This window comes from Carassius carassius, chromosome 18 (assembly GCF_963082965.1).
Source record: "Carassius carassius chromosome 18, fCarCar2.1, whole genome shotgun sequence".
NCBI classification, from domain to species: domain Eukaryota; kingdom Metazoa; phylum Chordata; class Actinopteri; order Cypriniformes; family Cyprinidae; genus Carassius; species Carassius carassius.
In genome coordinates, this window is record NC_081772.1 from 14,292,738 (window position 1) to 14,320,450 (window position 27,713).

The 27,713-nt window shown below is 42.4% G+C and overlaps 2 protein-coding genes across 7 annotated transcripts; one reads left to right on the forward strand and one right to left on the reverse strand.

Moving 5' to 3' along the window:
- Positions 1–21,440, reverse strand: LOC132092491 (amidophosphoribosyltransferase-like). 4 transcript variants are annotated; one of them, XM_059498740.1, is made up of 12 exons: positions 21,313–21,399; positions 8,248–8,306; positions 8,074–8,133; positions 7,723–7,929; positions 7,509–7,621; positions 5,528–5,673; positions 4,869–4,941; positions 4,554–4,705; positions 884–1,011; positions 574–795; positions 361–481; positions 1–225 (listed from the first exon to the last, which is right to left on the reverse strand). In XM_059498740.1, the coding sequence occupies exons 2-12, from the start codon at positions 8,251–8,253 to the stop codon at positions 62–64; spliced, it is 1,392 nt and encodes a 463-aa protein (XP_059354723.1). In that variant the 5' UTR covers positions 8,254–8,306; positions 21,313–21,399; the 3' UTR covers positions 1–61. The 4 variants fall into 4 exon arrangements, with proteins under 4 accessions (XP_059354723.1, XP_059354724.1, XP_059354722.1 ...); XM_059498741.1 differs by lacking the exon at positions 21,313–21,399 and adding an exon at positions 11,198–11,213; XM_059498739.1 differs by lacking the exon at positions 8,248–8,306 and having other exon boundaries at positions 8,074–8,140; positions 21,313–21,440.
- Positions 9,303–26,950, forward strand: LOC132092489 (multifunctional protein ADE2-like). 3 transcript variants are annotated; one of them, XM_059498736.1, is made up of 15 exons: positions 9,303–9,699; positions 10,342–10,731; positions 10,823–10,891; positions 10,962–11,681; positions 12,293–12,370; positions 12,759–12,934; positions 22,031–22,067; positions 22,837–23,034; positions 23,569–23,747; positions 23,855–24,034; positions 24,163–24,276; positions 24,503–24,586; positions 25,750–25,930; positions 26,157–26,315; positions 26,639–26,950. In XM_059498736.1, exons 1-15 carry the CDS (start codon positions 9,318–9,320, stop codon positions 26,803–26,805), a joined length of 3,114 nt encoding a protein of 1,037 aa, XP_059354719.1. In that variant the 5' UTR covers positions 9,303–9,317; the 3' UTR covers positions 26,806–26,950. The 3 variants fall into 3 exon arrangements, with proteins under 3 accessions (XP_059354719.1, XP_059354720.1, XP_059354721.1); XM_059498737.1 differs by having other exon boundaries at positions 10,968–11,681; XM_059498738.1 differs by lacking the exons at positions 9,303–9,699; positions 10,342–10,731; positions 10,823–10,891; ... (1 more) ...; positions 12,293–12,370; positions 12,759–12,934 and adding an exon at positions 21,403–21,468.
- Positions 26,951–27,713: the final 763 nt, after the last annotated feature.

Sequence of the window (27,713 nt, forward strand, 5' to 3'; positions counted from 1 at the left end):
AAAAAAAAAAACCTATTCTATACAGAAATGACATGTGAATATCAGTTCGGAGGGACGAAATTCACCACTCCAGCTCCACTGGGTATTTTCCAGTGAGGCAGGCTGTGCAAAGACCAAATCTAGTAGTCTTCGTGCTGATCCTCTCATCTTTCCCATGTGACTCCATCCCACTCTGAACAGCAGATACCAGGCCTTCAACTGACAAATAACGGACACTTGTAGCACCTGCTCAAAGCGAAGAAAAAAATAATTATCAACTAAAATTTTCTGTTTTCAGATGGGAAGTGTTTTTATTACTTTTCATAATTTGTGTATTCATTACAAAACCTTACCAATTAAACAAATCTGCTCCTGACTTACCAATATAACCTGCTATATCCTCAAACTCTGGTTTGTTAGCAATTAGCTCCTCTTTGGTAGGAATGTTAATGCCCATGTAGCAAGGGAACCGGATTGGAGGTGATGCAACTCGAATGTGGACCTGTGATGTGTCATGTGACAAGACAAAAACAGGGTGTCGGTGAAAATAGATCAAAGCAGCAAACATACAGTACTGATTCAAATAGATTTGACCTCTGTGGCACCCGCTTCCTTCAGCAGTTTAATAATAGGGGAGATGGTGTTGCCCCTCACAATCGAATCATCAATAAGCACCACTCGTTTACCAGCAAAGTTATCAGTTAACGCCCCAAACTTCTTGGCAACTCCAAGCTGACGTAGGCGAGTGTTTGGTTGAATGAATGTTCTGCCCACATAGCGGTTCTTACACAGCACCTCTACATATGGAAGGCCAGACTGAGAAAGTGACAGAATGTAACACTTTGTAATTGATCAGAAACAATAAAGCATTATGGCAGATGTGTACAGCATCCTTTTTACTCACTTGTTGTGCATATCCTAATGCTGCAGGTGTGGCTGATTCTGGAACAGTGCTCACTACATCAGCATCAGTGGGAGCCTCAATGGCCAACTGCTGTCCACAGCGCTGCCTCACTGTATATACCATCTGACCTGTAACACACACACAAAAATACTACTTATTTCACCTAGTATTACATAAATATATCATTAAAACACTTTACATCAGGGGTTCTCAACTGGTCCCACCCTGGGACCCACATTTTCCCATGGTCATTAAGTCGCGACCCACTTTTTTAGAATTCAACCAACAAAATTTATTTATTCAAAAATAACTGTTGAAAACACTAATATATCATCTTTTTAAAAACATAACCCTACATACATACATATATTATCCCATACAACGTACATTTCAGAGCTTAATAAGTAACTGGACCCTGACAGCCGCATGTACAAAAGTTAATTAAATAAATAAGGCCACATAACAAGATATTTTTACTCTATTCAGAGCAAATTAATAAGAAACTAAGGAGTACCATGACAACTGCATGTACAAAAGTGAATAAAATCAATGTCAAAATCACTCAAAATAAACAAGGCCACAAAAACAAGATATTTTCACTGCATTATGAGCAAATTAATAAGAAACTAAGGAGGACCATGACAACTGCATGTACAAAAGTGAATAAAATCAATGTCAAAATCACTCAAAATAAAGTTTTCACCTAACCAGGTCATTTGTGGAAGTTAATGAGACAATTGGGGATGTGCTTTACTCTTGATAAGAGTTTCAAAGTCTGGGGTGACAGTAGACAGAGCTACTCTCAGATCATGCTCAGTGTCCGATTTGTTTCTCTGCTTTGACTTGAGCTGGACCAAGATAGAGAAGCCACTTTCACACAAATAGGTTGTGCTGAATGGTAAGATCGTTTTGACTGCTAAAGTGGCGAGGGATGGATACTCAGTCATCACATCGCTGCACCAGAAGTGGGAAAGGCTTACCTCACCAAATCTCTTTTTCAGCGTCAGGTCACATGACAGGTCCACCAGCTGATGCTCTTCGTTGCTTGGCAACGTGATGTTTTCCACATTGATACCGAAGGGGTCGCGTATCCAGTCCATGGTTGTTTGTTTCTCTGGGAAGTAGTCGTCAAACCGAATTTGAAGTTTAGTGAGATGCGCCCTTAAAGTTTGTTTCAAGTTATTTTTGGCCGCACTGTCCAGCTGCTGTGCTTCATAATAAGAGTTGGGAAACATGTCCAGTCTGTCTTTGGATAAATTATTTAGCCACAGTGAGATCTTTTTCTTGAACGCAGCAATTTTGTCTGACTGTTCAAATATATTGTGTCCTCTCCCTTGCATCGATACATTTAATGTGTTGAGGTGCTCAAAAATATCAGCAAGATATGCAACTCGTACGAGCCACATTTCGTTGTCAAACAGTTCTGCATATGGGGAGTTAGTCTCTGAGAGGAATGTGGCGATTTCTGTTTTAAGTTCGTAAAAGCGTGACAACACCTTGCCCCTCGACAGCCTTTGGACTTCTGAGTGATACAGCACCTGCATGTGCTCAGAGCCCAGGTCTTTACATAGATGTGAAAAGCAACGGCTACTTTTTGCACTCCGTTTTATGTGGTTCACCACTTTGATGACATTTGTTAAAGCTTCATCAAGTAAAGGTACCATATTCTTAGCCGCCAGCGCTTCTCGGTGCAAAAAGCAGTGGTTCCACGTCGCGTTAGGTGCCCTTTCCAGAATTCGCTTCACCACACCGGAATGTTTCCCGGTCATAGAGGCAGCTCCATCAGTGGTGATTCCCACACAATATTCCCAACTGAGGCCCAGTGAGCTCAAATACAAGTCCAGGGTGTTAAAAATGTCCTCTGCTTTTGTAGTGGTAGGGAGGTCTCTGCTGCAGAGAAATTGTTCTTGCAAATCACCGTCCCACACATGCCTCACATAAACCAATAAAATGGCATGGTTAGTGATATCTGTCGATTCGTCCATCTGTAAGGAATAGTAAGGGCTTGCCTGGATGCGGGCTGTGGTCTGTTGTTTTATGTTACCAGACATGTCTTCAATCCGCCGAGCTATGGTATCATTGGAAAGTGGTATGGTTATCAGTTTATCCTGCCGCTGACTGATCCAGCACCTCTCTTACCATATCCATTGCAGCAGGTAAAATGAGCTCTTCGGCTACTGTGTGGGGTTCCTTGGCCTTCGCAATGCGGTGAGCTACTAGGTAAGATGCCCAAAGAGCTTGTTCTTGTTTGGAGCAAGACGCTGTCAGACACTTTTGTGATGCCCTCAGCTCCTGGAGACGTCTTTGAAAAAACTCCACCGGCTTGTCTTTCGATGCAGGATGTTTTGTTTCTAAATGGCGCTTCAGTTTGGATGGTTTCATGCTCTCATTGGCAAGCAATTCACTACAAAGCACACACCGGGGTTTCTGTCCATTTTTATCCTCAATGTACGAAAATCCAATTTTTAAATAGTTTGGGTCATATGTGCGCTTCGCCATCTCGAATCTGAATGTCAAAACAACACAGGATGGTTACCATGGCGATGGTTACCATGGCTACCATAGTAAACTACCGCACGTCTCTGACGAATGCCTGTCAAAATAAACCCTTTTTAAAATAAAAGACCAATCAAACATGAGACGCACATTAAATTTTTATTTTTTTTTGACCAGCTTACCGAGACCCACCCAAAACAGGTCTGCGACCCACTTTTGGGTTGCGACCCACCAGTTGAGAATCACTGCTTTACATAATATATACTACCGTTCCAAATTTAGGGTCACCTAGATTTTGTTTTAATGTTTTTGAAAGAACTGATTCTTAATAAATGTTATAACTAAATATATTAAATATCAGTGTTACATGATCTTTCAAAAATTATTCCAATATGCTGATCTGCTTAAGAAACATTTATTATTATTATCAAAGTTGAGACTGGTTGTGAAGCTTAATTATTTTATTGGAAACCAGGATATGTTTTTTCAAGATTCTTTGATGAACAGACATAAGTACAGTAGTGGTTTAAAATAGAAATCTTAAAATGCTTACTGTCTTGACTCACTTTTGTGCAGTTTAAAGGGTTAATTCACTGGTGACAAAATAGGTTTTAAATTAAAAATTTCTGTTGTTGTTTTTTTTAGTAGGCGACTAGAGAAAACTGAGAAAAAGGCCTGTGCTGTTCCCTTTTACTTAAAAGGTATAATTGCTTCCCAGGCACTGGAACAAACAGCTGCCCACTGCTCCGGTTGTGTGATCACACTGTGTGTGTGTGTTCCCTACTCACTGCTGTGTGTGTGTGCACTTCTGAGTATGGGTTACCATACTTGGCAAATGTCACGACTTCCACTTCTCTTCACTTTCACTCTGTTTGATCAGACTAACTGTGAGCTGGGATACAAAAATGTAGAAGCATGACCCGAAATTTTAACAAAAATAGTTAACATAAAACAGATTTTAACTGAAAAACAAATGGGGAGATCTGAGTGCAGGTAATATGGAGAAAGTGAACACGCTCTTTATTCACATTATACTACCAACATCTGTAACAATACAAGGTGGCTGAAAATCTTACTAACCCCAATCATTTGGTTTAACCCAAAAATTACCGTTTAATCTCCATCTTTCCTTTCACTCGAAAGATAAGAATGATCTTAAACATTATGAACTTACCTTCAAATATGGAGTCTGGCCTGGCGAAGTAAACATACTCAAATATGCAGAAGGCAGGAGGGTCTCCCTCTGGCCGTGGGACAACACTCAGGCTCTTCACTCCATTTTTAGAGATCTGGATGATCTCTCCGGGCTGTACTTCACGATAATACCTAACAACAGAAAAATTCAAACACATCCACAATAAACAAACTAAATGATAAACTATGTAGCAGCTACTGTGTGCAGGCTTTGGGATGGAAACTCCTTTAAAGTAATGTATAGATAATCAAAAAGAGTAATCAAAGTGTTTCTGTTAGAATGATGTGAACCTACTTTGCTCCAATGGACTGGAAGCTGCAGGACTCAGAAGAGACCACCCAGCCTTCAGTGTCTGTTTCTTCAGCACCTACAGAATTAAACAAGTTTTGCACCATTCTAGACCTAATGTACCGCACAGACAGGCCACATGCACCACTTCAGACTTTATATGAATATATACATATTCCTCTTAACAGCCCTCAAAAATCATGGAGATAAACAATTAAGCTACTAAATTTAAAATACTAAAATGAAAGCTCAACAGTCACACTCCATAACATTGTAATCTAAATTGATGGTCTTGACACTATAATTGGGCCTTTGCCTCTGTTGTAGTATGATTGTGTCCATGTAGGTTTCAGAAGTTGATTACCAGTTGTAGCATGTTGTACCTTTTAGATGTGTGTGAGAGCTATTCACAGATAATAAATGTTGTTTTTATTATTACTACTACTAACACAATGCAATAATGAAAATAATTAATTATTTGATTTTACATTATAACTATAAAACCAATATTTATAATACCAATATTTATAGCCCTTAACAGCACTTAAAGCATATGTTGTGTTGACATCAAATATAGGAAATTCTTAAATATATAAGTGACCAAAACTCATGACAGATGCGGAGATGTGACCTCAAACCCTTTCCCTCACTGCTGAATCACACACCTGAGCTGTGCAGTCTGGAGATGGGCACTAGACGTCCAATAGAAAGAGGCCTGTTTCCATAGGGGTCTCTCACTGCATAGATCTCATCTTTATACATCACTAGCAGTGAGTACGAAGTAGGCGTCTCAGTCATCAGATTCTTTATACTGAGAAAAACAAACAATAAATATACATAAAATTGAAGACTGCAGAAGTGGACTTTACTTTGCAATCAGCAGTGGTGGACAGTAACAGAGTAGCTTTAATTCATTACTGTACTTAAGTGCATTTTTCAAGTATCTGTACTTTACTGTAGTAGTTTTATTTGGATTAACTTTTAGTTACTTCACTATGTTCTAAAGCATAATATCGTTCTTTTTACTTCACTACATTTCATAAAACATATCGTTACTCCTTATAATGTATCAGTGCTCCGACACGCAGAAGCGGTGTCTAATTCAAGAATGAACTGATTATTTTCAATGAACCTTTTTAAATGGTTCGCAAATCGCACCAAACAAATTAGAATGATCCCATTGCATTCGGCTCGAGTCGACAACTCACTGATTCAAATGAACCGTTTAGTTCGCAAGTCTCCAGCAGTGTTGGGTGTAATGCTTTACTAATTAACGCATTACTTTAATTAAATTACTTATCCACTTAAAAAGTAAAGTAAGGAATTACTGCTCATTTTTAGGTAATTTAATTAGTTACTTATAAAGTACTTGCGCTACCTACAGTAAATAATATTAACAGATCTAAAATCAATATTGAATTTGAAATCTAAATTTACTGTCTAAACATAAAATTGAATGAAGCGTTTTCAGTTTTTCCTGATCCACAGAGAAACCTTAAATAACTTGCCAAACTGAAATGTATTGTTTAACTTTTCTTAAGCTTTTTTGTTATTCAGATATGTTGTTATTCAGAGTATTTCTATCTGTAAACGAAAGAAGGTTACATTTTTATAAAAAAATTAAAGTATTACAGTTGTTTTAAGCTAAAATGCTAAACTTTTCTATGTTTGACTCAAATTGAAAGAATAAAGAGTTTAATTTCTATTAAGGTTTATAGGGATTTTAAGTTGTAGCCTAATTAGCGATTTGAATAATAAAGTTACTTATTTAGTAACTAAGTTACTTTATGGACACAGTTATTAGTAAAGTAATTTAAATTAACTATTGATGATGTAATCAGTACTCGTAATTAATTACTTTTTGAAAGTAACTTACCCAACACTGGTAAGTTTAGATAATTTTTAGATATAAAGTCCAAATATTTTTATTCAACCACCCAGACGGATTACATCTGGGAGAAAAAGAAAGGGTGTGATGTTCAGAACATGGTAACTACAGTAATGATCAAAGTGGGAATATAAAATGCTCTGGGGGCATTTGGCCAGGGGTGCTTTTACACCACAGACAAGGTTTTAGAATAAAAAAATCATTATGAAAATATAATTATATTTCCCTTCAAATGTTCTTCCTAACTTCTGGTCTTATTCTAATGTCATATATAACTGTGATGTTCTGCAAAACAACAAACTTTAAAACACTTTTTTCTTATTGGTTAAAATCAGATGGTCAAATCTGTTTTCTCTCATGTACATCGCAGTGTAAGCTTCACAGTAAACATTACTACATCACTCACATCAATGTAGTCCATAACAACTACAAAAATATATCTTGACTCCATATAGTGGTTATTTTGGGAAAATCTATTATCTAGTATTTTGAGCAGTAGGATTATATTTAAAAAATATGTGCTCCTGTAAAATTAAACCAAGTAGCCTATGTAAAATTGCAGTACTTGAGTACATTGAGTACAAACTTGAGTACATTAAAAAGTACTTTTACTGGTGTAATATTTTATTATACGTATCTGTACTTTTACTCAAGTACTTGATTTGTGTACTTCGTCCACCACTGGCAATCAGTAATACTGACAGGGTTTAAGAAATGTTGATCAGATGTTGGGACGGGGTAGGACATGCACAACTTACCGAGCCACCCAATCAGGAGTGTCTAGCTCCTCCATGGGTGGAGTCAAAGCTAGGAGCTGGGTAATAATTTCACTGTCTGAGCTGGTGGAGAGGCCAACGCCATGGCGCATAACCTACAACAAACAAATACTTTATATAAAATAGAAAAAAACCTCCTCCCTTCTCCTGAAACTGTATGTGGATTCTCATGTAATCCTAAAGAATCAAAGCCCACCTTCTTGCGCAGTGCAGAGGCATTGACCAGTTCCCCATTGTGTGCTACTGCAATCTTGCCATGCAGAGTGTCTACCATAAAAGGCTGGCAGTTCTGCAGCTCTGAGATGCCCGTGGTGGAGTAACGTGTGTGTCCGATGCCTAGGTTACCATTGCGCAGTTTCAGTAAATCCTCTGCTTTAAAAGCTGTATTCACTAAACCCATGCCCTGTGAGAAGCAATTATGTCAGGCATGCCTAATCTTGCATTCATTGCTGTATGTTGACGTGTTGGCTCAAGGGACAGGAACAAATCATGTTTTAAGTAAGAAGCAGATGCTGTATGCATAGAAATGCTGTTATTCCTACATTACCTTTAGGGTGGTGTATGTTGGTGGGTTTTTTCCAGTACTGATGACAATCCCAGCACTCTTCTGACCCCTATTGAACAAAGAGTACGGTAAAGGGGTTTTTTTTTTGTTCACATTAAAGATCTACAATAAATTTAGGTTTTTTAGATTTAGTAGTTGTCTTATACATTCTTACACATACATACCAATCAAAATGTGTTGTCAATTAGTTTATTCAGCAGGGACACATTAAAATGCTAAAAAAACAACAACAAAAAAAACAGTAAAGATATTTATAATGATACAAAATATTTCTGTTTCAGAAAAATGTTGATCTTTTTCTCTTCATCAAAAGAATCCTGAAAAATGGCTTGTAATGGTTGTAATGGCTGCTGTAAATTCAGCTTTGCCATCCCAGGAATAAATCACATTTCAAAATATGCATAAAGTCAAATAGAAAACCTTTTATTTTTGATAGACATTAAAGCAGTTTGAAAAGTAGCAAATAGTGACACCTGGAGGAGGCATTACACAAAAGTTTTCAGTTACTGATTACATTGAAAAAATAATCCATTTACAATCTGGCGTGAAACATTGGGACACATTGATGGTGTTTGTTGAAGAATTGATATTGCATGTGGTAATCTTAGAAAACATGTCTTTGCAAGATTAGTCTGAATATAGAATGTGTCCCTCCCATTCTTTCCCGATATTTTACACCAACAGAATCAAAATCAAACCAATTCTGATTCAATGAGTGAATGACTGCACAGTGTGTGACTAAAGCAGATCAAACTGGTTTATGTGAAGCGGTTAGGCAGAGACTGACAATGAGAAAGAGGGGGAGGAGGAATGAGAGAGAGAGTGTATGTGAGTGTGTATGAGGGAAAAGGAGATGGAAGGCATGAGGGATAGCTTTGTCAGTTCATCCCAAAGATGTGACCAAATAAACACAAAAGACATTCGAAACAGACGTGTTAGCACAGCCAAATGCCTCTGAGCCTATTTCACGTGTCTTACTGAGTAAAGATCGATGCAGCAAGTGCAGCTCATTCGCCAAGCCACTTCTCACATTTCTCCCCTGGCCCTCCCCCGCTGCACACAGCTTAAGCCAGTCATGTGGCTGTTCTCTGTCACGTGGCTGTTCCTAACTGGCTCAGTCGTCTGGTTGCCTTGGACACTGAGCTTAAAGTCAACAGGGAGGGGGAGCAGAGAAGATAAAGGCAGAGGCGAACTAACAGAAGCCATTTCTAGGCAAGCTTAGAAACATGGAGCCTGAAACAGACCAACAAAAAAGGTATGCTGGGGAGGACAAGAGGCAGAGAGACACACCTGGACACTGGAGAGGGGAGGAAGTGAAAGCACTGCTTTCCGTGTGGAGGGAGAGACAAGCCTGGGAAGAGGAAGAAAACAGGGCCAAGTATGAGGCTATCTCAAGCCGTCTGAGAGAGCTTGGGGTGTGTAGAGACTGGATTGACTGTAAGGCCCAGAGTAGGAGCATGGCTCTTCCAGACTGGAGGCCTACGCAGACCAACTACAAACACTCTTCGGCAGATAGCAGGCCACCGACCAAAAGCCCTTACATGGCAGATGAAGAGCCGACGGCTGCCAGAAGAGAGGAGGCTGCTTCACTGCCAGGTCTTCAGGAAGGTAACACTCACATGATAACAAAGCTACGATCATGAATGCTTCATTTTTGGATGAAGCATTCAAGTTCCAATTGGATATTTGCTCTTTTTTTTATATTTTGTGTATAGCTTGCATAATTAATTACAAATATATATAATATTTGTAAAAACAATTTTATAAAATAAAACTTATTTTTTTCTTATAACAGTGGTTCTCAACCAGGAGCCAGTGCCCACTATGGGGCCACACAATTACTTGATTAAAAACAAGACAAAAACAAGCATTAAACTGTCCCTCCCCCACCATGACTTCTTTGAAGAGAACAGGACTTCCATGGTCTTAAAAAACTTGTCTTACTCCATGAGCGTTTTTTTATGAATACATTTTTCTAGTTATAATTTATAAATATAAATAATTTAGCTAAAAAAAAAAAAAAAAAAAAAATATATATATATATATATATATATATATATATATATATATATATATATATATATATTATATGGCCAAACTTTGTTGTAGTCGAAAAGTCAAAACAAAAACCTAGTGGATTTTAAAAACCCACCTGGTGGGTGTGAAAATCCCACCCCATTGTTTATACTAAATTTTCCTCTGCCTAATCTTGCCAAACCTGTTTTTAAGTGAGAACCAATGTACTTCTAGGGCTGGAAGGAGGGAGGCACTGGTCCGACAAGGAAGTTCGGGCTCTCCTTACTGTTTGGGCCGACAAGGAGGTTCACAAGCAGCTCCAACGCTCCCACAGAAACAAGGCCATCTTCCAGGAGATGGCATGTCGTCTGGAGCGCCAACACGGCGTGGTGCGAGACTGGAGACAGTGCCGCACCAAATATAAGAACATGAAATATGACTACAAAGTCAGCAAGAGTCAAGGCCGGCCGATAAGGTTCTTTGCTGAGCTTGATGCTATAATGCAGGGCAAAGACATCGAGGGTGGATTTGAAGAGAATGAGTCGTCTAGGAACATACCAGACAGGCACCAGGTGGCCATGAGGTGTGAACCTGTCGAAGAACAGGTGATCAAGATTGACGATGGTAAGATGTGTGTTATTAATTACAACAAATCAGTGATGGTACAAGATCGCCATCAAGTTCATCATCTGCATCTGTTCATGATTTCTTTAAGATGAAAGTCTGGCAGAGACGCAAACAATAATGACTGCCGCCACTCAAACACTGATTGCAAGAGAGGCAGGTGAGTTCTGAGATAAACATAAATGTTTCAACATCTTCAATTTTTTAACAAAAACTAATTTCTTTTTCAGCGACAGCAGCAGCAAACGAGATGAACATTATCACAGTTCACGACTCGGGCAGAAATTGGAGTGAGGAAGAGGTGGCCGCACTGCTTCAGATCTGGGCTGAAGAAGGCATTCAGCGACAGCTACAGGGCTCAACCAGAAACAAAGACATATTCGTGCAGATTTCACGAAGGCTTCTTCAGCAGGGCGTGGAAAGGGACTGGAAACAGTGTCGCACCAAGTACAAAAACCTGAAGTACCTCTACCGCTCTCTGCAGAGAGGAAAAGCAGATATCGGGGATCCTCGCCGTGTCATGAGATTTTACGAACAGCTGGATGCCCTTTTGTCCAAGCCTCCTAGAAGTCGCCTGAGCTACACTGAGTTTTCCGACACAAATAGTTTACCGAGGAACTCCAGGATCTTCACTCCACCATCATTTGAGGAGCACTTCATGGGCGGACTTCCACAGGAGGACAATGACATTGTTGCGGTTAGATATGACCAATCACCCATGGATGAGGCCGCTTTGAGATCTCCTGCCATTTCTGCAAGGGTCTTTCGGAACAAAGTTGACACCCAAAGCATTTTAACAAGACCAGAGGAAGTGTCAGATGTTGAATATGGGATGCCTGAAATGAATGCCAGGATAGTGAGGTCAACTGGCAGTCCTCAGATAGAATATGAACAACATGTCTCCACTGACTCCATATACGATGACACTCATAGCTACAGAAGGAATCCAGGTAATAAAATTATTATCCCAGTGGTTCTCAACTGGTTTCGCATCCAATTTGAAATTAGATATGTGGTGGCCCAAAGCATGACCAAATTTGATATCATGGGGAAAAAAAAGATTTTACAATTAAACAATTGTAATAATTTAAAAAATAAATATTTTTAAGACAATAACACACTGCATCGATACACTGATTCAATTCTTGAATCAATATTTATTTTAGTTATATTTTATTTTAACTGGCAATTCTTTGTTCATTGATTTTGAAAATGAGGGCATGTTTGAGGATGATGCAATCAGTCCATGTAGCATTTTCTGACAAATGAAATTGTAAAATAACAGTTTGATCAAACACAAAGCCTTTGACGTCAGCAACACAAGATATGGGAAAACACAAGATATTCCTCCTTTAAACATGCAGAAAGGCCTTTAATAATTACAGAAAGTTACATTTAATTATTTGCACTTAGTATCGTTTCTTCCTCTGCTGGTAGCAATGCTATCAGAACAAACCCTTTTTTTTGCTCACGGCCCACCAGTTAAGAACCACTGACTCATGATATTTTAAATGAAATGTTTTGTGTTGTCTCAATATGTGTGCATACATTTGCAATGTAGACAGCAGTGACCCATCATACACAAGGGGAGAGCATGCAGTGGCTACCAAAGGAAGAAAGAGGAAAGCTGCAGATGAAGGTTTTGCATTAATTTCTCCTCAATACAGAGACAAACTCAAATTTGTAATGAGCAGAGTGAGAGTCAGGTGTGAGTTGATCATGTGACTTCAGTTTGACTAATAGAATCAGGACAGGAATAAGAACACATTTACAGGATAGACAGCTTTTCATAACAGATGCGATTTAATTTACATACATCAGTGGCAAACAATCCTGAACTATTTCGTCATCTGAAAGTCTAAATAAAAGGGATTCGGGTTGGAACTAAGAGTCATTACACTACAATAAAATAAATATTAATTACTGAATAGATAATGGATTCTGACAGAAGTATCATATTAAGAAACTGTCATTAAGTGAACAAAGATGTTCTTTGACCCATATAACACTATATCTTGTGTGTTTAGGGGATCGTTTGCTTTGTAAACAGTTTCATCAGAGCACTGATGAAGGAGAAAGCAGCACAGATTGGTCTGAGAATATAGACTTCCAATGCAAAGAAGAGGAGGATCCGTACATTCCGATCATGGAGATCACCTCTATCTGTTCAATGGCATCTAATGCAATCACGTCTGAACAATCGGTGAGACGGCAGGACAATGGAAGTCTATTGATGTGTGATTCAACTGCATGGCTGCAGGCTATTGCAAACTATTATTATCATTTCCTTGGGCTTCATCAGCATTCGTAAGGCTTTATAACATTAAAGGGGTCATATGATGCGATTTCAATTTTGCGATTTCAATTTTTCCTTTCTTTTTGGAGTGTTACAAGCTCTCGGTGCATAGAGAAGATCTGTAAAGTTTCAAAGACTAAAGTCTCAAATCCAAAGAGATATTCTTTATAAAAGTTAAGACAGCTCGTTCTAACACGCCCCCACATCTCTACGTCACTGTGGGAAGATCTTCATAACGCCGCCCAGATGTTCTCGCAAAGAAAGGCGGCATACCTTTTATTCTCGTTGTAGTATTGTTGTTGCCGCTGCTGACGCTATGTTGTAAAGACGTTGTGTGTTTCACTGTGAAAGTGAATCTACTTTGTTTGGCCTTCCAAAAGATATGGACGCGATATCCGCTTCGTCATGCCTGGAGCTGATCTGTGCTGGTCTCTAAGGAAATACATCAACTTTGCACTGTGGATCACTGGATTGGCTTTCACTGTAGATTAAGCCGGGTCCAGCCCGGGGTCCTCACAAGTGGTTGCCGCAAGCTCCTTCATAGAATCCGGCCCACCTCTGCTCACTCAAGCCGGCCTCCGGCCTCCGCTCACTCAAGGCCGGGGTCTGTAACACTGTTTCGTTGAGAAAGCAAAACTACTTTGTTTGGCCTTCCAAAAGCGGACACGACTGGAAATCATGTTTATATCACATTTATAATGGGTTTTATGTCAATGTCTCGTCGCTCCGGCCAGACTCGATCACAATATGTTAAGGAGTGTAACATTTACACAACGCTTTGAAAATGTAAAAAAAATCGACGTGTTTCAGAAGGCGGGGCATAGAGGAGAAACAATAATGTACAGTATGTGGAAAATTATACGCTTCTTTAACCTTAAACTGCATAAACACATTACACCAAATAATGTTCTTTTTAGCAGCATCATATGACCCCTTTAAGAAAACAGATTAGGCCATTGCAAAACTTGCACCAGTGAATTATTCATGTTCATAAATTAAGAACACTACATTATTAGTATGTACACCATCCAAACTATATGTGAAACAAGAGGTGCATTTAATTTCAGTATTGTCATTCAGGGAAGATTTTTTTTAACCTCAGGGAGATCCATGCTGGGAAAACATAAAACATAAATAACCCAGCCTAAGATTATTTGCTGGTTTTAGCTGGAGTAAACTAGTCTTTCAGTTTGACCAGCTAAAAACTGGGCCAAACCCCTCAAATATCAGCCTGACTAGACTGGGAGAACAGCTTAAACAAGCAAACCAGCTTAGATGAAACATCTATTCCCTAGGATGGATATATAAAGCATATAGGAAATAATGTATCCTATATGCTTTAAAATCCAAAATAACAGTATAAATAATATATAATTGGATTTATTTTTTATATTTTGTTTTTTTGTAAAAAAAAAAAAAAAATGCTAAATTTGGTATACTTACTTACAATCTGTTAAGAATTATAGAATATAATGATTAAGCAAGCTTATTGAATATTGGGTTACCTAAATTGACTGGGGACTGAGGACAGGGGTCGGGGTGGGTGGTCCTTATGTCCAAACAGGCTGAAAAAAAAACCCTGATTTAAACACTATTTATTTGATTAGTCCCTATGTGTGCAAATTAGGTCAAATAGATGAACATGGTCTCCCACTTCACAGCCTGGCCATGTTGGGAAACCAGCAAGTTATGTTTTTCAGCAGGTATGATCTTAAAATGTTTGTTCATGGTCTCAAACTGCAGAATAAAAGTCACCTCTATGGGAACCGTACTCGGTTACTAAACGTAACCTCGGTTCTCTCTAGAAGAGCGAACGAGTACTGCGTCTTAGCTAAGACGCTACGGGAAAAGTCTCTTTTCACGAAATACTGAAGCAAAAAATTATCCTTAATTTTGTATTTTTGTAAAGCGCATTTGCAGCAGTACACAGCCATAGGCGAGACGGCTCGCTCGCTCATTGGCTTGTTCTGCGGCAACTGCACAGCCTATCGAGCGCAGGCTGATGCAACATGATGCTGATGCGCTTCGCGCCCTTCTTGCCACTTCCCGCCGAAACGGGTGTGGCCCAACCTATAAAAGGAGCTCGAAAAGGCTGACTCACCTGATTTATTTCATCGCCGAAGCGAACCAGAGTGAATCGTACGCACGGCAGAGAACGCAGTACTCGTTCGCTCTTCTAAAGAGAACCGAGGTTACGTTTAGTAACCGAGTACGTTCTCTTACGAGAGCTTTCTCGTACTGCGTCTTAGCTAAGACGCTACGGGAACCCGATGTAAAACGCCGTGCGCGCAGGGATCACACACCGATAAACCTGAAGCAACGCCCAGGATTTACAGTGCACAGTCACCTGAGGGACTCACAGAGAGTCCGGGACAGAAAAGGGGGAAAGCCCTCCGTCCCATATCTAGCAGCATCCGTAGATGCGGCAATATGACATCACACAGCCGAGGCAAGGCCTGACCAATGTGGCAATGCGGGTCTTACGCAATACTGCCCATATAACAGTCGGCAGCGCATAGCGCTCATGAATTCAGAATTCCCCTCAGGGCCCTGATTCTTCTATACCGACAGCAGCCTTGCTTGCAAGGCGGGAACCTCCAGGTTATAGAACCTGATAAATGTAGACGGCGAGGCCCAACCCGCCGCCATACATATATCCTGCAAGGAGATCCCAGTAGACCACGCCCACGACGAGGCGACGCCTCTTGTGGAGTGTGCTCTGACGCCCAACGGGCACTGAAGGCCCCTGGAAACGTAAGCTAACGCTATGGCGTCAACTATCCATCTGGATAGAGTCTGTCTCGAAACAGCCATTCCTTTGGAACGTCCACCGAACGAGACAAATAGCTGCTCCGTCTGCCGAAAGGCAGCAGAGCGAGACACATAAGCTCTTAAAACCCTGACAGGGCAAAGAAGACTCGAGTCTCCATCCTCCCCTGACACCGGCAGGGCAGACAGGGCAATAACCTGAGCCCGAAACGGTGTGTTGAGGGATTTCGGCACATAACCGTGCCTAGGTTTGAGTATGACCCTTGAGTCATTGGGCCCAAACTCCAAGCACGACTGGCTCACCGAGAGCGCGTGCAAATCCCCCACACGCTTCACAGAAGCGAGAGCCAACAAGAATACTGTCTTGAACGACAGATGCTGAAGGCTAACCGATTGGATAGGCTCAAAAGGGGGACCCTTCAAGGCTTCCAAAACCGCCGCGAGGTCCCACATAGGGACTGACGGAGGTCTGGGAGGATTCAGCCTCCTAGCTCCTCTGAGGAACCGGATGACTAAATCGTTCCTTCCTATTGACTGACCGGACGCCGTTTCAGAAAACGCAGCGATGGCCGCCACATAAACTTTGAGCGTGGATGGGGCTCTGCCCTTATCCAACAGCTCCTGTAGGAAGGAGAGGACCTCCGTCACCTCACAACTAAGGGGTGAATAACCTCGAGCTGTGCACCAGCTGGAGAACACCGACCACTTCGAGGCATACAGACGTCGTGTCGACGGAGCTCTAGCCTGAGTGATGGTATTTAGCACTCCCACTGCTAGATCAGCGGGTAACCGTTGAGTGCCCATACATGGAGGGACCACAACTCCGGTTGAGGGTGCCAAATCGAGCCCCTGGCCTGCGAGAGGAGATCTCTCCTCAACGGTACCGGCCATGGGGCGACATCTGCTAATTGCATCAAATCTGGGAACCATGGTTGGTTCTTCCAAAGAGGTGCCACAAGCAGTATTGAACATCTCGTTTCTCTCACCCGTTCTATCACCTGCGGAAGGAGGGAGACGGGAGGGAACGCATAAAGCGGGCAGCACGGCCATTTCCGTGACAGCGCGCTTTCGTTCTTGGAAAAGAATGCGGGGCAGTGAGCGTTTTCGTGGGACGCAAAGAGGTCCACCTCCGCCATGCCAAAAACTCTCCCGAACTGTTTGCGGGTGTAGAGACCATTCGCCCGTAGGGACATTGCCTCTGGACAGCCTATCTGGACCCAGATTCTGCAGCCCAGGCACATGCACTGCTCTCAGCGAGCGCACGTTGCGTTGAGCCCAAATCAGGAGGCGTTCCGTCAGCCTGTACAGGTTTCGGGACCCGAGACCGCCCTGGCGATTTATGTAGGACACCACGGACATGTTGTCCGAACGGACTACGACGTGGTGATCCTTGATATGGGGACAAAAGCGCGTCAGCGCGTTCTCCACTGCCAGCATTTCCAGGCAGTTGATATGATGGAGCTTTTCCCGTTCTGACCATAGGCCAAAGGACGGTCTGCCTTCGAGCAGCGCTCCCCATCCCGAAGTGGAGGCGTCTGTCGACACCATTTTCACACTCGGGGAAGTCCCCAGGCTTACACCTGATCGGTACCAGCCGTTCGCTGTCCAAGGTGCTAGAGCCGCAACACAGCTCTGATCGACCTTGAAATGCAGCCGGCCAGACGCCCACGCTCTGCGCGGCACCCGAGCCTTCAGCCAGAACTGCAGGGGGCGCATGCGGAGCAGGCCCAGCCGCAGAACCGGAGATGCTGAGGCCATGAGACCCAGCATCTTTTGACAGTGTTTGAGCGACACAGTCGCGCCGCAGCGGAAAGAACTCGCTGCGCGCTGAATGCCCATCGTGCGCTGTGGTGACAGTCGCGCCGTCATGGAACACGAGTTCAGAACTATACCCAGAAACAGGATCGTCTGACTGGGGTTCAGCGAACTCTTCGCCCAATTGACACTGAGGCCGAGCTTCTCGAGGTGATCGAGTAAAACGGCCCTGTGGTCCACGAGCTCCGCTCGTGATTGGGCCAGAACCAGCCAGTCGTCCAAATAATTCAGCACTCGTATGCCTCTGAGTCTGAGAGGAGCGAGCGCTGCATCCATGCACCTCGTAAACGTACGAGGAGCTACGGACAAGCCGAATGGCAGGACTGCAAACTGGTATGCCTGGCCCTCGAAGGCGAATCTCAAAAACCGGCTGTGGTTTGACGCTATCTGTATTTGAAAATACGTGTCCTTCAGATCTATTGACATGAACCAGTCCCCTCCGCGAATCTGCGCGAGGAGCTTCCTGGTCGTGAGCATTTTGAAACTGCGTTTCATCAATGCCTTGTTCAGCTGTCTTAGATCCAGTATGGGCCTGAGACCCCCGTCTCTCTTGGGCACCAGAAAGTATCTGCTGTACAGCCCCCCCTCGCTTTGAGCTTGAGACACAGGCTCTACAGCCCCTTTGCTCAACAGTTTTGATATTTCGGCCCGAAGTATGTGTGCTACTTCTGTTTTGACCGTAGTTTCGACGCGCGCTGAGAAGCGCGGTGGGCGCCGAGAAAACTGTAGCGAGTAGCCTCTCTTTATAATGCCTAGCACCCAATCCGAAACCCCTGGAAGCGCTGACCATGCATCTGCATGAATGGCTAAGGGCTGGATGTGACACGCGCTCTGTTGACTGGGCAACGGCGGCGCTCGAGTGTGCTGCGCATCTGAGGCGGGGAGCGCGCTGATCACAGCGGGCAGATCGCTCATCCTCGACCCCGTTCCGGCGCTTAACCGACTGGAGGGAGGCTGAGCGGGTCCCGTGGGACTCAATATATCTGCGAGTAACCGTGGGCTGCATGTGTGCACTTTTACCACTTCCAACTCGCCGTCTGCCTGTGCAGAATGTACGTGCACGGGCCTCGTTTTTACAGAAGCCCCGCGCCGTAAGTGACATAGTGTATGTGGGCACTGGGAAGTGGGCACGTTTACTATGCGGCGCGCTCGACCGATCTGTGTCGATCTTATGTGCGCCAGCCCTGTGTGCAGGGCTGTGCTTAGATGCGGGGATGGGCACTGGGTAGTGGGCATCGTCACTGCATTTAAAGCACCATCGGCCGTGGCCGGACGAGCGTGCACGGGTTTCGTTTTTACAGAAACCACATGACGCGTGTGACATAGTAATTGTGGGCACTGAGGGGTGGGCACGTTTACTATGTAGTGTGCGCGACCGACTTGAGTCGACATTATGAGCGCAGGCCCTGTGTGTAGGGCTGTGCTTACATGTGGAGATGGGCACTGAGGAGTGGGCATCGTCACAACATTTATAGCACCATCGGCCGTGGCCGGAACACCAGAAAAAACACTGTTTTTGTGAAACATCTGGGTAGCCGTGATAACGGCTTTTGTGTGCAGGCAAGCGGGCACTCGTGCAGGCTTGCGCATTGCAGAAGACACTGAGGCAGTCGCAACTCTTGGAACTGCAACAGCGGCGCGCTTGGGTGAGAGCTCGGCCGCAGCGGAACTCGAACACCGGCGCTTTCCCAGCAGTGCTAGGATGCTTTCGGGCTTCTGGCTTCACCGCAATCCTCTGCCGCGGCTCCCGCGGCGCGGGGCGACGGCTCGAAGAGCGAGAACGGGGTCCCGAGCTGCGTTGCTGACGCTGTCGTGATGGCGCAGCAGGAGGCGGTGGGCGTGACTGAGAGCTCTGTGGGGCCGGTCTAGAGCGGCTAGCTGCAGAACTGGAGCGCTTCGGCAAGAAGTGCTTGAACGCCTGTGAAGCTTTCTGGTCCTCGGCGAATCTCTCCACAAACTCGTTGACGGAAGATCCAAAGAGGCCGGCAGGAGTTAGCGGAGCGTCAAGAAACGCAGCGCGCTCAGACTCCTTGATGTCAGAAAGCGTCAGCCACAAATGCCTCTCAGCCACCGTAGCGGAAGCCATAACCCGTCCCATGGCCTGTGCAGCGGACTTAGTAGCGCGGAGGGAGAGATCCGAAGCACTCCTCAGATCCGCGAGACAGATCGCTTCAGGTCCCATCTCATCCAGCTTGCGGAGAAGATCACCCTGGAAAATCTGTAGCGTCGCCATGGTGTGTAACGCAGACGCAGCCTGCCCAGCAGCAGAGAATATCCGTGCGAGCAGCGATGACGTCATGCGGCAGGCTTTGGATGGCAACGCTGCCTTAGTCCGCCGTCCAGCAGAGGGCGGGCAAAGGTGCGCTGCTATAGCCTGTTCCACCGGCGGAAGTGACAAGTAGCCTCTGTTCTTAGCACCGTCCAGTGTGGAGAATGCTGACGAAACAGATGAGCGGATTCTCGCCGAGAATGGAGCGTCCCAAGCTTTCGCCACTTCTTCGTGAAGCTCAGGAAGAAAAGGGGCGTGTTTTGAGCTTGAGGAAGAGCGCTCATCTGGAAGATAGCTACCATCCAGCCGGGAACGTGAGGGGGGCGCTGGTGCAGACCACTCGAGGCCGAGGCTCGCCGCGGCCAACGAGAGTACACGCATCAGCTCCTTATCGATATCCCCCCGTCTGCTGGGCCTCTGAGCAGCGGGCGCGAGATCCACGGAGCTCGCCCAACCCTCACTGCCCGAAGCAAGCAGAGAGCACGTGTCTTCTTCCTCCGACGCGGGCCTGAGATCCACTTCCTCCGATGACGCGTCGGCAAGCAGCGGACGCTGAGCATCGGGAAGCGATGCAGGGGAGACCGGCGAAGCGGAGGGAACCGGCGAGCTCGGCCGAGCTGGAGGCAGTTCTGGTAGGCGCTGCGAGCGGCGCTTCTTACGGCGCTGCGGCGCAGCGGATGATGCAGGCTTCGAGAAGGATGCCAGGCGAGTCCTCAGAGTCACCATAGGCATCAACTCGCAATGAGGACATCCGCCATCAGCGAGCGCGAGCGCTGCATGGTCTTCACCCAGACAGGAGACGCAGATGACATGACGATCTCCTTCGCTGAGCGGGGTTCTGCACGAGCCGCACGAAGGCATCTTTAAAAAGACGCAGCTCTTTTGTGAATGTGCGTCGCAGGGCGAACACACACACAGAATATCACAGAACAAGGATTATAAAGGATATGGGCGCCGGATAGCGCAGCAGGAACGGCAGTGGAAGGCGGCAGTGCCAGCGGCTTCAGGATGGCTCGTCCTGCTGATATGCTCTTCCAGACGGCGCTTGCTTCCTCGTGATCCAGCGATGCGTGAGCTTCGCTGAAGAGATGAAAAATCAGGTGAGTCAGCCTTTTCGAGCTCCTTTTATAGGTTGGGCCACACCCGTTTCGGCGGGAACTGGCAAGAAGGGCGCGAAGCGCCCTTATTGGTCTGATGTTGCATCAGCCTGCGCTCGATAGGCTGTGCAGTTGCCGCAGAATAAGCCAATGAGCGAGCGAGCCGTCTCGCCTATGGCTGTGTACTGCTGCAAATGCGCTTTACAAAAATACAAAATTAAGGATAATTTTTTGCTTCAGTATTTCGTGAAAAGAGACTTTTCCCGTAGCGTCTTAGCTAAGACGCAGTACGAGAGAGCTCTCGTAAGAGAACAGTCCATTAGCAGCACACTTACCTGTGCTGCAAAGCAACAAGTCCAAGTGTCAAAATCTGCGCGACCTCCAGTTGTGTTGGCCATTCCCCCGCAGACACGCAGCCGAACACCCCGCATTCCTCCCCAATGCCCGACTCCTCAAACTCCATATCCTCCTTTCTAAAGCGAACTGAATGGGTTTGTTGTGTAAGCGTGTATTTCCAAACTGGCTGGAGTCACTCGAAGCACGTGTTTCGCCACACAGCGGAACATGCGGCAGAGGATCTGGCAACACAATGAACAAAAACGCCAGCTTTGAAGCACAGGCTAGAGAAGATGGAAAAAAAATAGAAAAGTTTGGTTGGGAAAAAAAGAGCAAGTTTTGTCTAACCAATAACTGAAAACGTACAAAGTCTGGTGGATAAATTGCGACGAATGCGATTAATGTCTTTCGCAACGCAGCATTCAATTGTAGTTTGTAAAGATTCAGTAAGATTGTTTCCTTCAGTTCAATAGATAAGTATTTTGTCTTTTAAAGTATGCAGATTAAGATTTTGCCCACGTGGTAAAGATGGCACGACTCTGATTGGTTTTTATGAATCGACAGAGTGTCGCAACGCTTTGCTCTCGTGAAAATAAATGAGTTATTTCATTCTCCTCCTCGACATACTTTAGCCTTTCTCTGAGCTACAAGTAGTTATTGAAACGTTGGTTGAAACCCAGCAACATAGAATAATCAAGTGTCTAATAATTTTTGCAGGAAAAACGAAGATCAACAGTAATGGCGAACACAAAAGGTAAGTTTGATTTAATTTGTCTAATTGATTATTTCTGTTACCATGTTTTACCGCTGTGCACTGTGTGCAGTTGCGTATTGAATAAAATGCACCTATATGGCATGAGTTAATACTTCAGTTATTTTGTCTAACGATCGGTAATATTGCTAGAGTATTACTAGAGGTAAATCAGAATATGGGTCAATGACAAGTCTGTAATAATAAAGTTAATGTTTTAAAATCTAATTTAAATCACGTGACAAGTTTTTACAAAATATATCTCTGTTGCTAAACGTAGACTTTTGTTATTAAAGAAATTCTCAGAAAATTGTTTTTACAAAGTAAGTTTTTTTTTTTAATCAAATAGTATTCAAATTTTTCTTAGACTCCGTAATTTTTTTCCTCAGAACAACATATCTTTTCATAATAAGATAAAATATGTGACATTTAAAATTAAATAAATTGATAAAAATAAAATAAAATTGCCAAGCCATTGTGAGGGACTTGAAGAGACCTTATTGTTTTATGTTTTTCTGAAAAATGGCTTCCCTCATGTTGCTTATTCTGATTTTGATTTGGTGTACAATTTAAAAAATATATAATATTATTGGTATTATATATTATTATATTAATACAATAATGGATTGAAAAACTGCTTATGGCTATATTTATTGTCATAATGTCAGACCCATTTGCACTTGTGTCACTATAATTTGCAGTGATTTACATCTCAAAGTCACATACACTTACATCAATTAACATGCATGGTTGCCTTGGTTTTTATGTGAAGAACTGAAACTAGGTCAAAAACTGAATGAGGGTAAGACCAAGCAGATCTTTGAGCTTGTGGATGAGCCGGGTCATGTTCTGGTCCAGTCTAAAGATCAGATCACAGCGGGCAATGCGGTTCGGAAGGATCAAATGGAGGGCAAGGCAGCCATTGCCAACAAGACCACCAGCTGTGTGTTCAAACTTTTACAGGATGCTGGTGAGATTTCCTTTGTTGATTTGTTTTTATTTCGTCTTTTGACAAGCTGGTTAATTTATTTGCACATTTGTCACAAACAATATTCATTCAAAAGATTGGTGGTGTGCTGTAAACAGGCAAACAAGTATTTCTCAAACGTTTTATCTAGTTGAAAACATTCATAAGAGAGGCCCAAATTCAAAGTTCCAAGAGGGCATTTACATTTAAAATAGTTCGTACAACCTCAGCAATTTTAGTGAATTAAAGTTGGTGTGTATAGGCTACTCTGGGGAAATGACTGCCATGTGACAGCCATGCTTCCTTTAATTAAACTGAAAATGAAATGCATGCTTGCTGTGTTCAGGCTGTTAAAACTGCTTTTCCAGTTTCACTGTGTAAAAGCATTTGTCTTTTGTCTGTCATACCTATACTCCTCACAGTCAGTGTCAGTATATATCTGTTCTCTGCTTGTAAATGCCATTAATGTACTAGACCAATAATTTGATCATTTCTATACACAGTATTGTGAATCATGACTCTATCACTCTCTTTCAGGGTTCAAGACGGCATTTGTCAGGCAGCATTCTGAGACTGCTTTTGTGGCGTCCCGATGTGAGATGATACCCATTGAGTGGGTCTGCAGACGGATAGCCACAGGCTCCTTCCTCAAACGCAACCCTGGGGTCAAAGAGGGCTACCGCTTCTCTCCTCTTAAAATGGAGATGTTCTTTAAGGTGAGGTTCTGTTATTTAGAATTAAAGTTGTTGAGAAGGCATTTTATCAATCACATTTCACATATTTCCTATATATTGATGCCCTCAGTTTTTCTTCTATCTTTCAGGATGATGCCAATAACGATCCTCAGTGGTCAGAGGAGCAGCTTTTGGCAGCTGGTTTTGAGTTGGCAGGTTTGACTATTGGCCGCTGTGAGGTGGACATCATGAGTAAAAGCACAGTGGCCATTTTTGAAGTCCTGGAGAAGGCTTGGGCCACACAGGACTGCACGCTGGTGGATATGAAAGTAAGAAACCGGAGTGTATTGAACTAGCACTTTTAAAGGACGTTTCTGTTAGTGTAACTGGTGGTAGTGATCGTTGCTACTATCGATTTCTATGGTAAATGTTTAATACCCATAAACCATAATTTTAGATTGAATTTGGTGTGAACGTGACAACAAAAGAGATTGTTCTGGCTGATGTGATTGACAACGACTCGTGGAGACTCTGGCCTGCTGGGGATCGCAGCCAGCAGAAAGACAAACAGGTAAATAGCAAAACATCTTATACATGTCAGACATGAAAAGGATTTACACTAAAATTCTTCACTGTAGTAAAGCTAGCCACCATTAAGAGTTTATTAATTCTGAGGAAGCAGATGTCCTGCTATGATCGTGGTCTTTCCCGAAACTCACTGATTAGAGAGAATTGATCAACCTGTAGTATGATCTATATGACTGTGACTGTCAGTTTAAATGGTGTTCTCTGTGAAGGTGTACCGTGACCTGAAAGAAGTCACTCCTGAGGCCATGCAGATGGTGAAGAGGAACTTTGAGTGGGTTGCAGAGCGAGTCAAGGTACAACATTTTACAAAAACTTAAATTTTTACACTTCCTGTAATATAGGGATACAAGTCACACTCTTTTTTTTTTTTTTCTCTATTCATATTAAAATTGCACAAGTTAACATGAAATTCACCTTATCTCATTTTTAAATGCATGTTGTTGGCTTAAGGTTACTTTGGAAATGTAATGGGTCACAAATTGCAAGTTGACGTATTTAAAATGTAATGAGTATTGTTACTGTTTCAATGACTTTATTAAAGTAATGTTACTTATTACTTCTGATTACATTTCAATTGCTTTTCTAAATTTCGAATGAATGTTTTCCAACGTTAATAATTTTCAAACATTTAAATCTGGCAGGTCAGGGTTAACCTTACTGTAGTACTCGACACTGATTACTGTCAGACTTTCAACATTTTTCATCACTTAATTTCATTTCAAAGCACAGCCACCACAAAATCTGACTTTAGCACCTACTTTTACTTTGAGATCATTCTGGAAATAATAAGAAATAAAACAGTTATCGAATATGTGTACGTGTCTTGTTCTGTGTCCTAAACTCCTGAACTATTTGTCTTATATTTTAGAGCAGTCAATGAAATTTGTGAAAGAAATCAGTTAAATCTGTTTGTGTGTGTGATGCTACCTTAGGTTTGATATTAAAACCTTTTATGTCAATAGCATTTTAATAGTTGGCAAACATATTTTTCACTGAACTATTTAATTTGCACCCTTTTCTGATTTCTGGATGAAATTATTTTTAAATTTCAAGCATTTTTATCACTTGCAAATGTGGCAAATCTCAGAGAGGTTGTAGCCTTAAAGGGATAGTTGACCCAAAAATGAAAAATTCTGTCATCATTTACTCATCCTCATGCTTCCAGGATCAGGCTTTCGCGCCATTAACCTCTGAAGACCGCAATGCCCCCACCGTTCCTCTCCTCCAGTAAAGTCTTGCACAACAGCTAAATGAATTATCCCAGTCTGAATGAACATCACCACCTTTCCTGCCTGAAACTTTTCACTTTAGAATGGGATTCCTAATAGATCAAACAGATTATTGTTGATGTTTTTCTGCTGTCAGTGACATATAACTAATATCACAATAAGGCTATTTTTGTGGAAGAGCCTGAGACATTAGAGTCTGATGAGAAAATGTTTGTGTGTGAATCTAGCTGCTCCTAGAGTCACAGGGGAAAGGAAGGGTCGTCGTTCTGATGGGCTCTACTTCAGATGTGGCTCACTGTGAGAAGATCCGTAAGGCTTGTGACTCTTACGGTATTCCCTGCCATCTTAGAGTCACCTCTGCCCATAAAGGCCCTGATGAGACACTCCGCATCAAAGCTGAATACGAGGGTATGACCAAACACAACTACATAACTAACACTAAGAACAGAATGTCCTTTTTCTGCAGACTATTATCTTATATAAAATGTATATTAAAAAAACCTACTAGTGTTAGCTACAGTGGTTAATGTTTCAAACATCAATATTTTAATCCAGAATGCTTTAAGTAGAGTGAGTTTATTGCATAATTCAGTACTTAATTAAATCTGAATATTATTATTTTTTTCTTTCTCAGGTGATGGCATACCCACCATCTTTGTTGCAGTGGCGGGCAGAAGTAATGGCTTGGGTCCCGTGATGTCAGGAAACACTGCGTATCCGGTTATTAACTGTCCTCCCATTACCCCTGACTGGGGTGCTCAGGACATATGGTCATCTCTTCGAATGCCTAGTGGTACAGATAGATTTAACTGTCCTTAAACATGATGTGATTATCTGCACACTACAACAGAGTCGGTCAAAAATGCATTAAAAACAGTAATATTGTGAAATATTATTACAATTGAAAAGAACTGTTAAATTATATAAGAAAATAGAGAAATTCAACTTTGATATAGAAATATTTTGTAACATTGTAATGTGTTGTTGTTGAATAAAAGTAGTATTATTGTCATTATTCTTTTAAATCTTGCTGACCCCAAACTTTTGAGTAGTAGTGTACATTGCAGTGGTATTGTAAGTGTAATACTAAATAATCTCTCATTCTTTCTTTTTCAGGTCTGGGTTGCTCCACGGTTCTTTCTCCAGAAGCTGCTGCTCAGTTTGCAGCTCAGATTCTGGGTCTAAATGACCATTTGGTTTGGGTCAAACTTCGAGCATCCATGCTGAACACCTGGATCTCCCTGAAGCAGGCTGACAAGAAGCTGCAAGAGTGCAGCCTGTGATAAACCAGCATTTTCATTCCCTTCAACCACTACATTTATGCTTACATTTTTGTCTTCAAGCAAGCCTATGTGAAATGTGACTAAGAGCTTATTTGCAATAATACCATTTCTTGTGTACATTACGTCAATAAACATTCTTCAGTTACTTTTGTCTTGGTGGTGGTTGTTCATCAAATATTAAAACAATAAACGCCAAGGGTGTGATAAACACTTTCCTAAAACATAAAAAAAAAAAAAGAAATCCTCCGTAAAATGCGTCTCCTGTGCAGAGAATGATGATTATTATAAGAGTTCCCTACTGATCCAGGGACAAATTTTTTTAAATATTAATTGAAAAAATGAATATGAATATAATAGAATGTTGTGTAATCTGTAATACTATAGTCATGGCCAAAAGTTTTGGCAGTGACATGCATTTAGTTTTTGTAATGTTTGCTGCTTCAGTATTTGTAGATGATTTTTCCACATTTCTATGGTATCCTGAAAAACAATAATGAGCATATCAGTTTTAAAGGCTTTTATAGTCAATATTTACAGTGTTGACCCTTGTTCTTCATAAACTGCAGTTCGCTCTGGCGTGCCACTGCCACTCTGAGAAGCTCTTTTTTTATACCCAATCATGTTGCCAATTGACCTCATAAGTTGCAAATTGGTCTCCAGCTGTTCCTTATATGTACATTAACTTTTCTAGTTAATGTACATGGGACAGGTATTTCTACCTGTCCCAATGTTTTTGGAATGTGTAGCTCTCAAATCCAAAATGAGCCAATATTTGGCATGACATTTCAAAATGATATGTGATAAATGATATTTGATATGTTATCTATATTCTATTGTGAATAAAATATAAGTTTATGAGATTTGTAAATTATTCCATTCCTTTTTTACTCACAATTTGTACAGAGTCC

What these genes read in the sequence shown, in the direction of transcription:
- LOC132092489 (XM_059498736.1), top strand. Translation starts at nt 9,318, where the DNA reads ATGGAGCCTGAAACAGACCAACAAAAAAGGTATGCTGGGGAGGACAAG. An exon ending in AGTAATGGCGAACACAAAAG is followed by an intron (nt 22,068 to 22,836) that starts GTAAGTTTGATT and finishes TTTTATGTGAAG; the next exon opens with AACTGAAACTAGGTCAAAAA. An exon ending in CATCAAAGCTGAATACGAGG is followed by an intron (nt 25,931 to 26,156) that starts GTATGACCAAAC and finishes TTTCTTTCTCAG; the next exon opens with GTGATGGCATACCCACCATC.
- LOC132092491 (XM_059498739.1), bottom strand. Translation starts at nt 21,440, where the DNA reads ATGGAGTTTGAGGAGTCGGGCATTGGGGAGGAATGCGGGGTGTTCGGC. An exon ending in CTTGTTGCTTTGCAGCACAG is followed by an intron (nt 8,141 to 21,312) that starts GTAAGTGTGCTG and finishes TTTGTTCAATAG; the next exon opens with GGGTCAGAAGAGTGCTGGGA. An exon ending in GGATATAGCAGGTTATATTG is followed by an intron (nt 226 to 360) that starts GTAAGTCAGGAG and finishes CGCTTTGAGCAG; the next exon opens with GTGCTACAAGTGTCCGTTAT.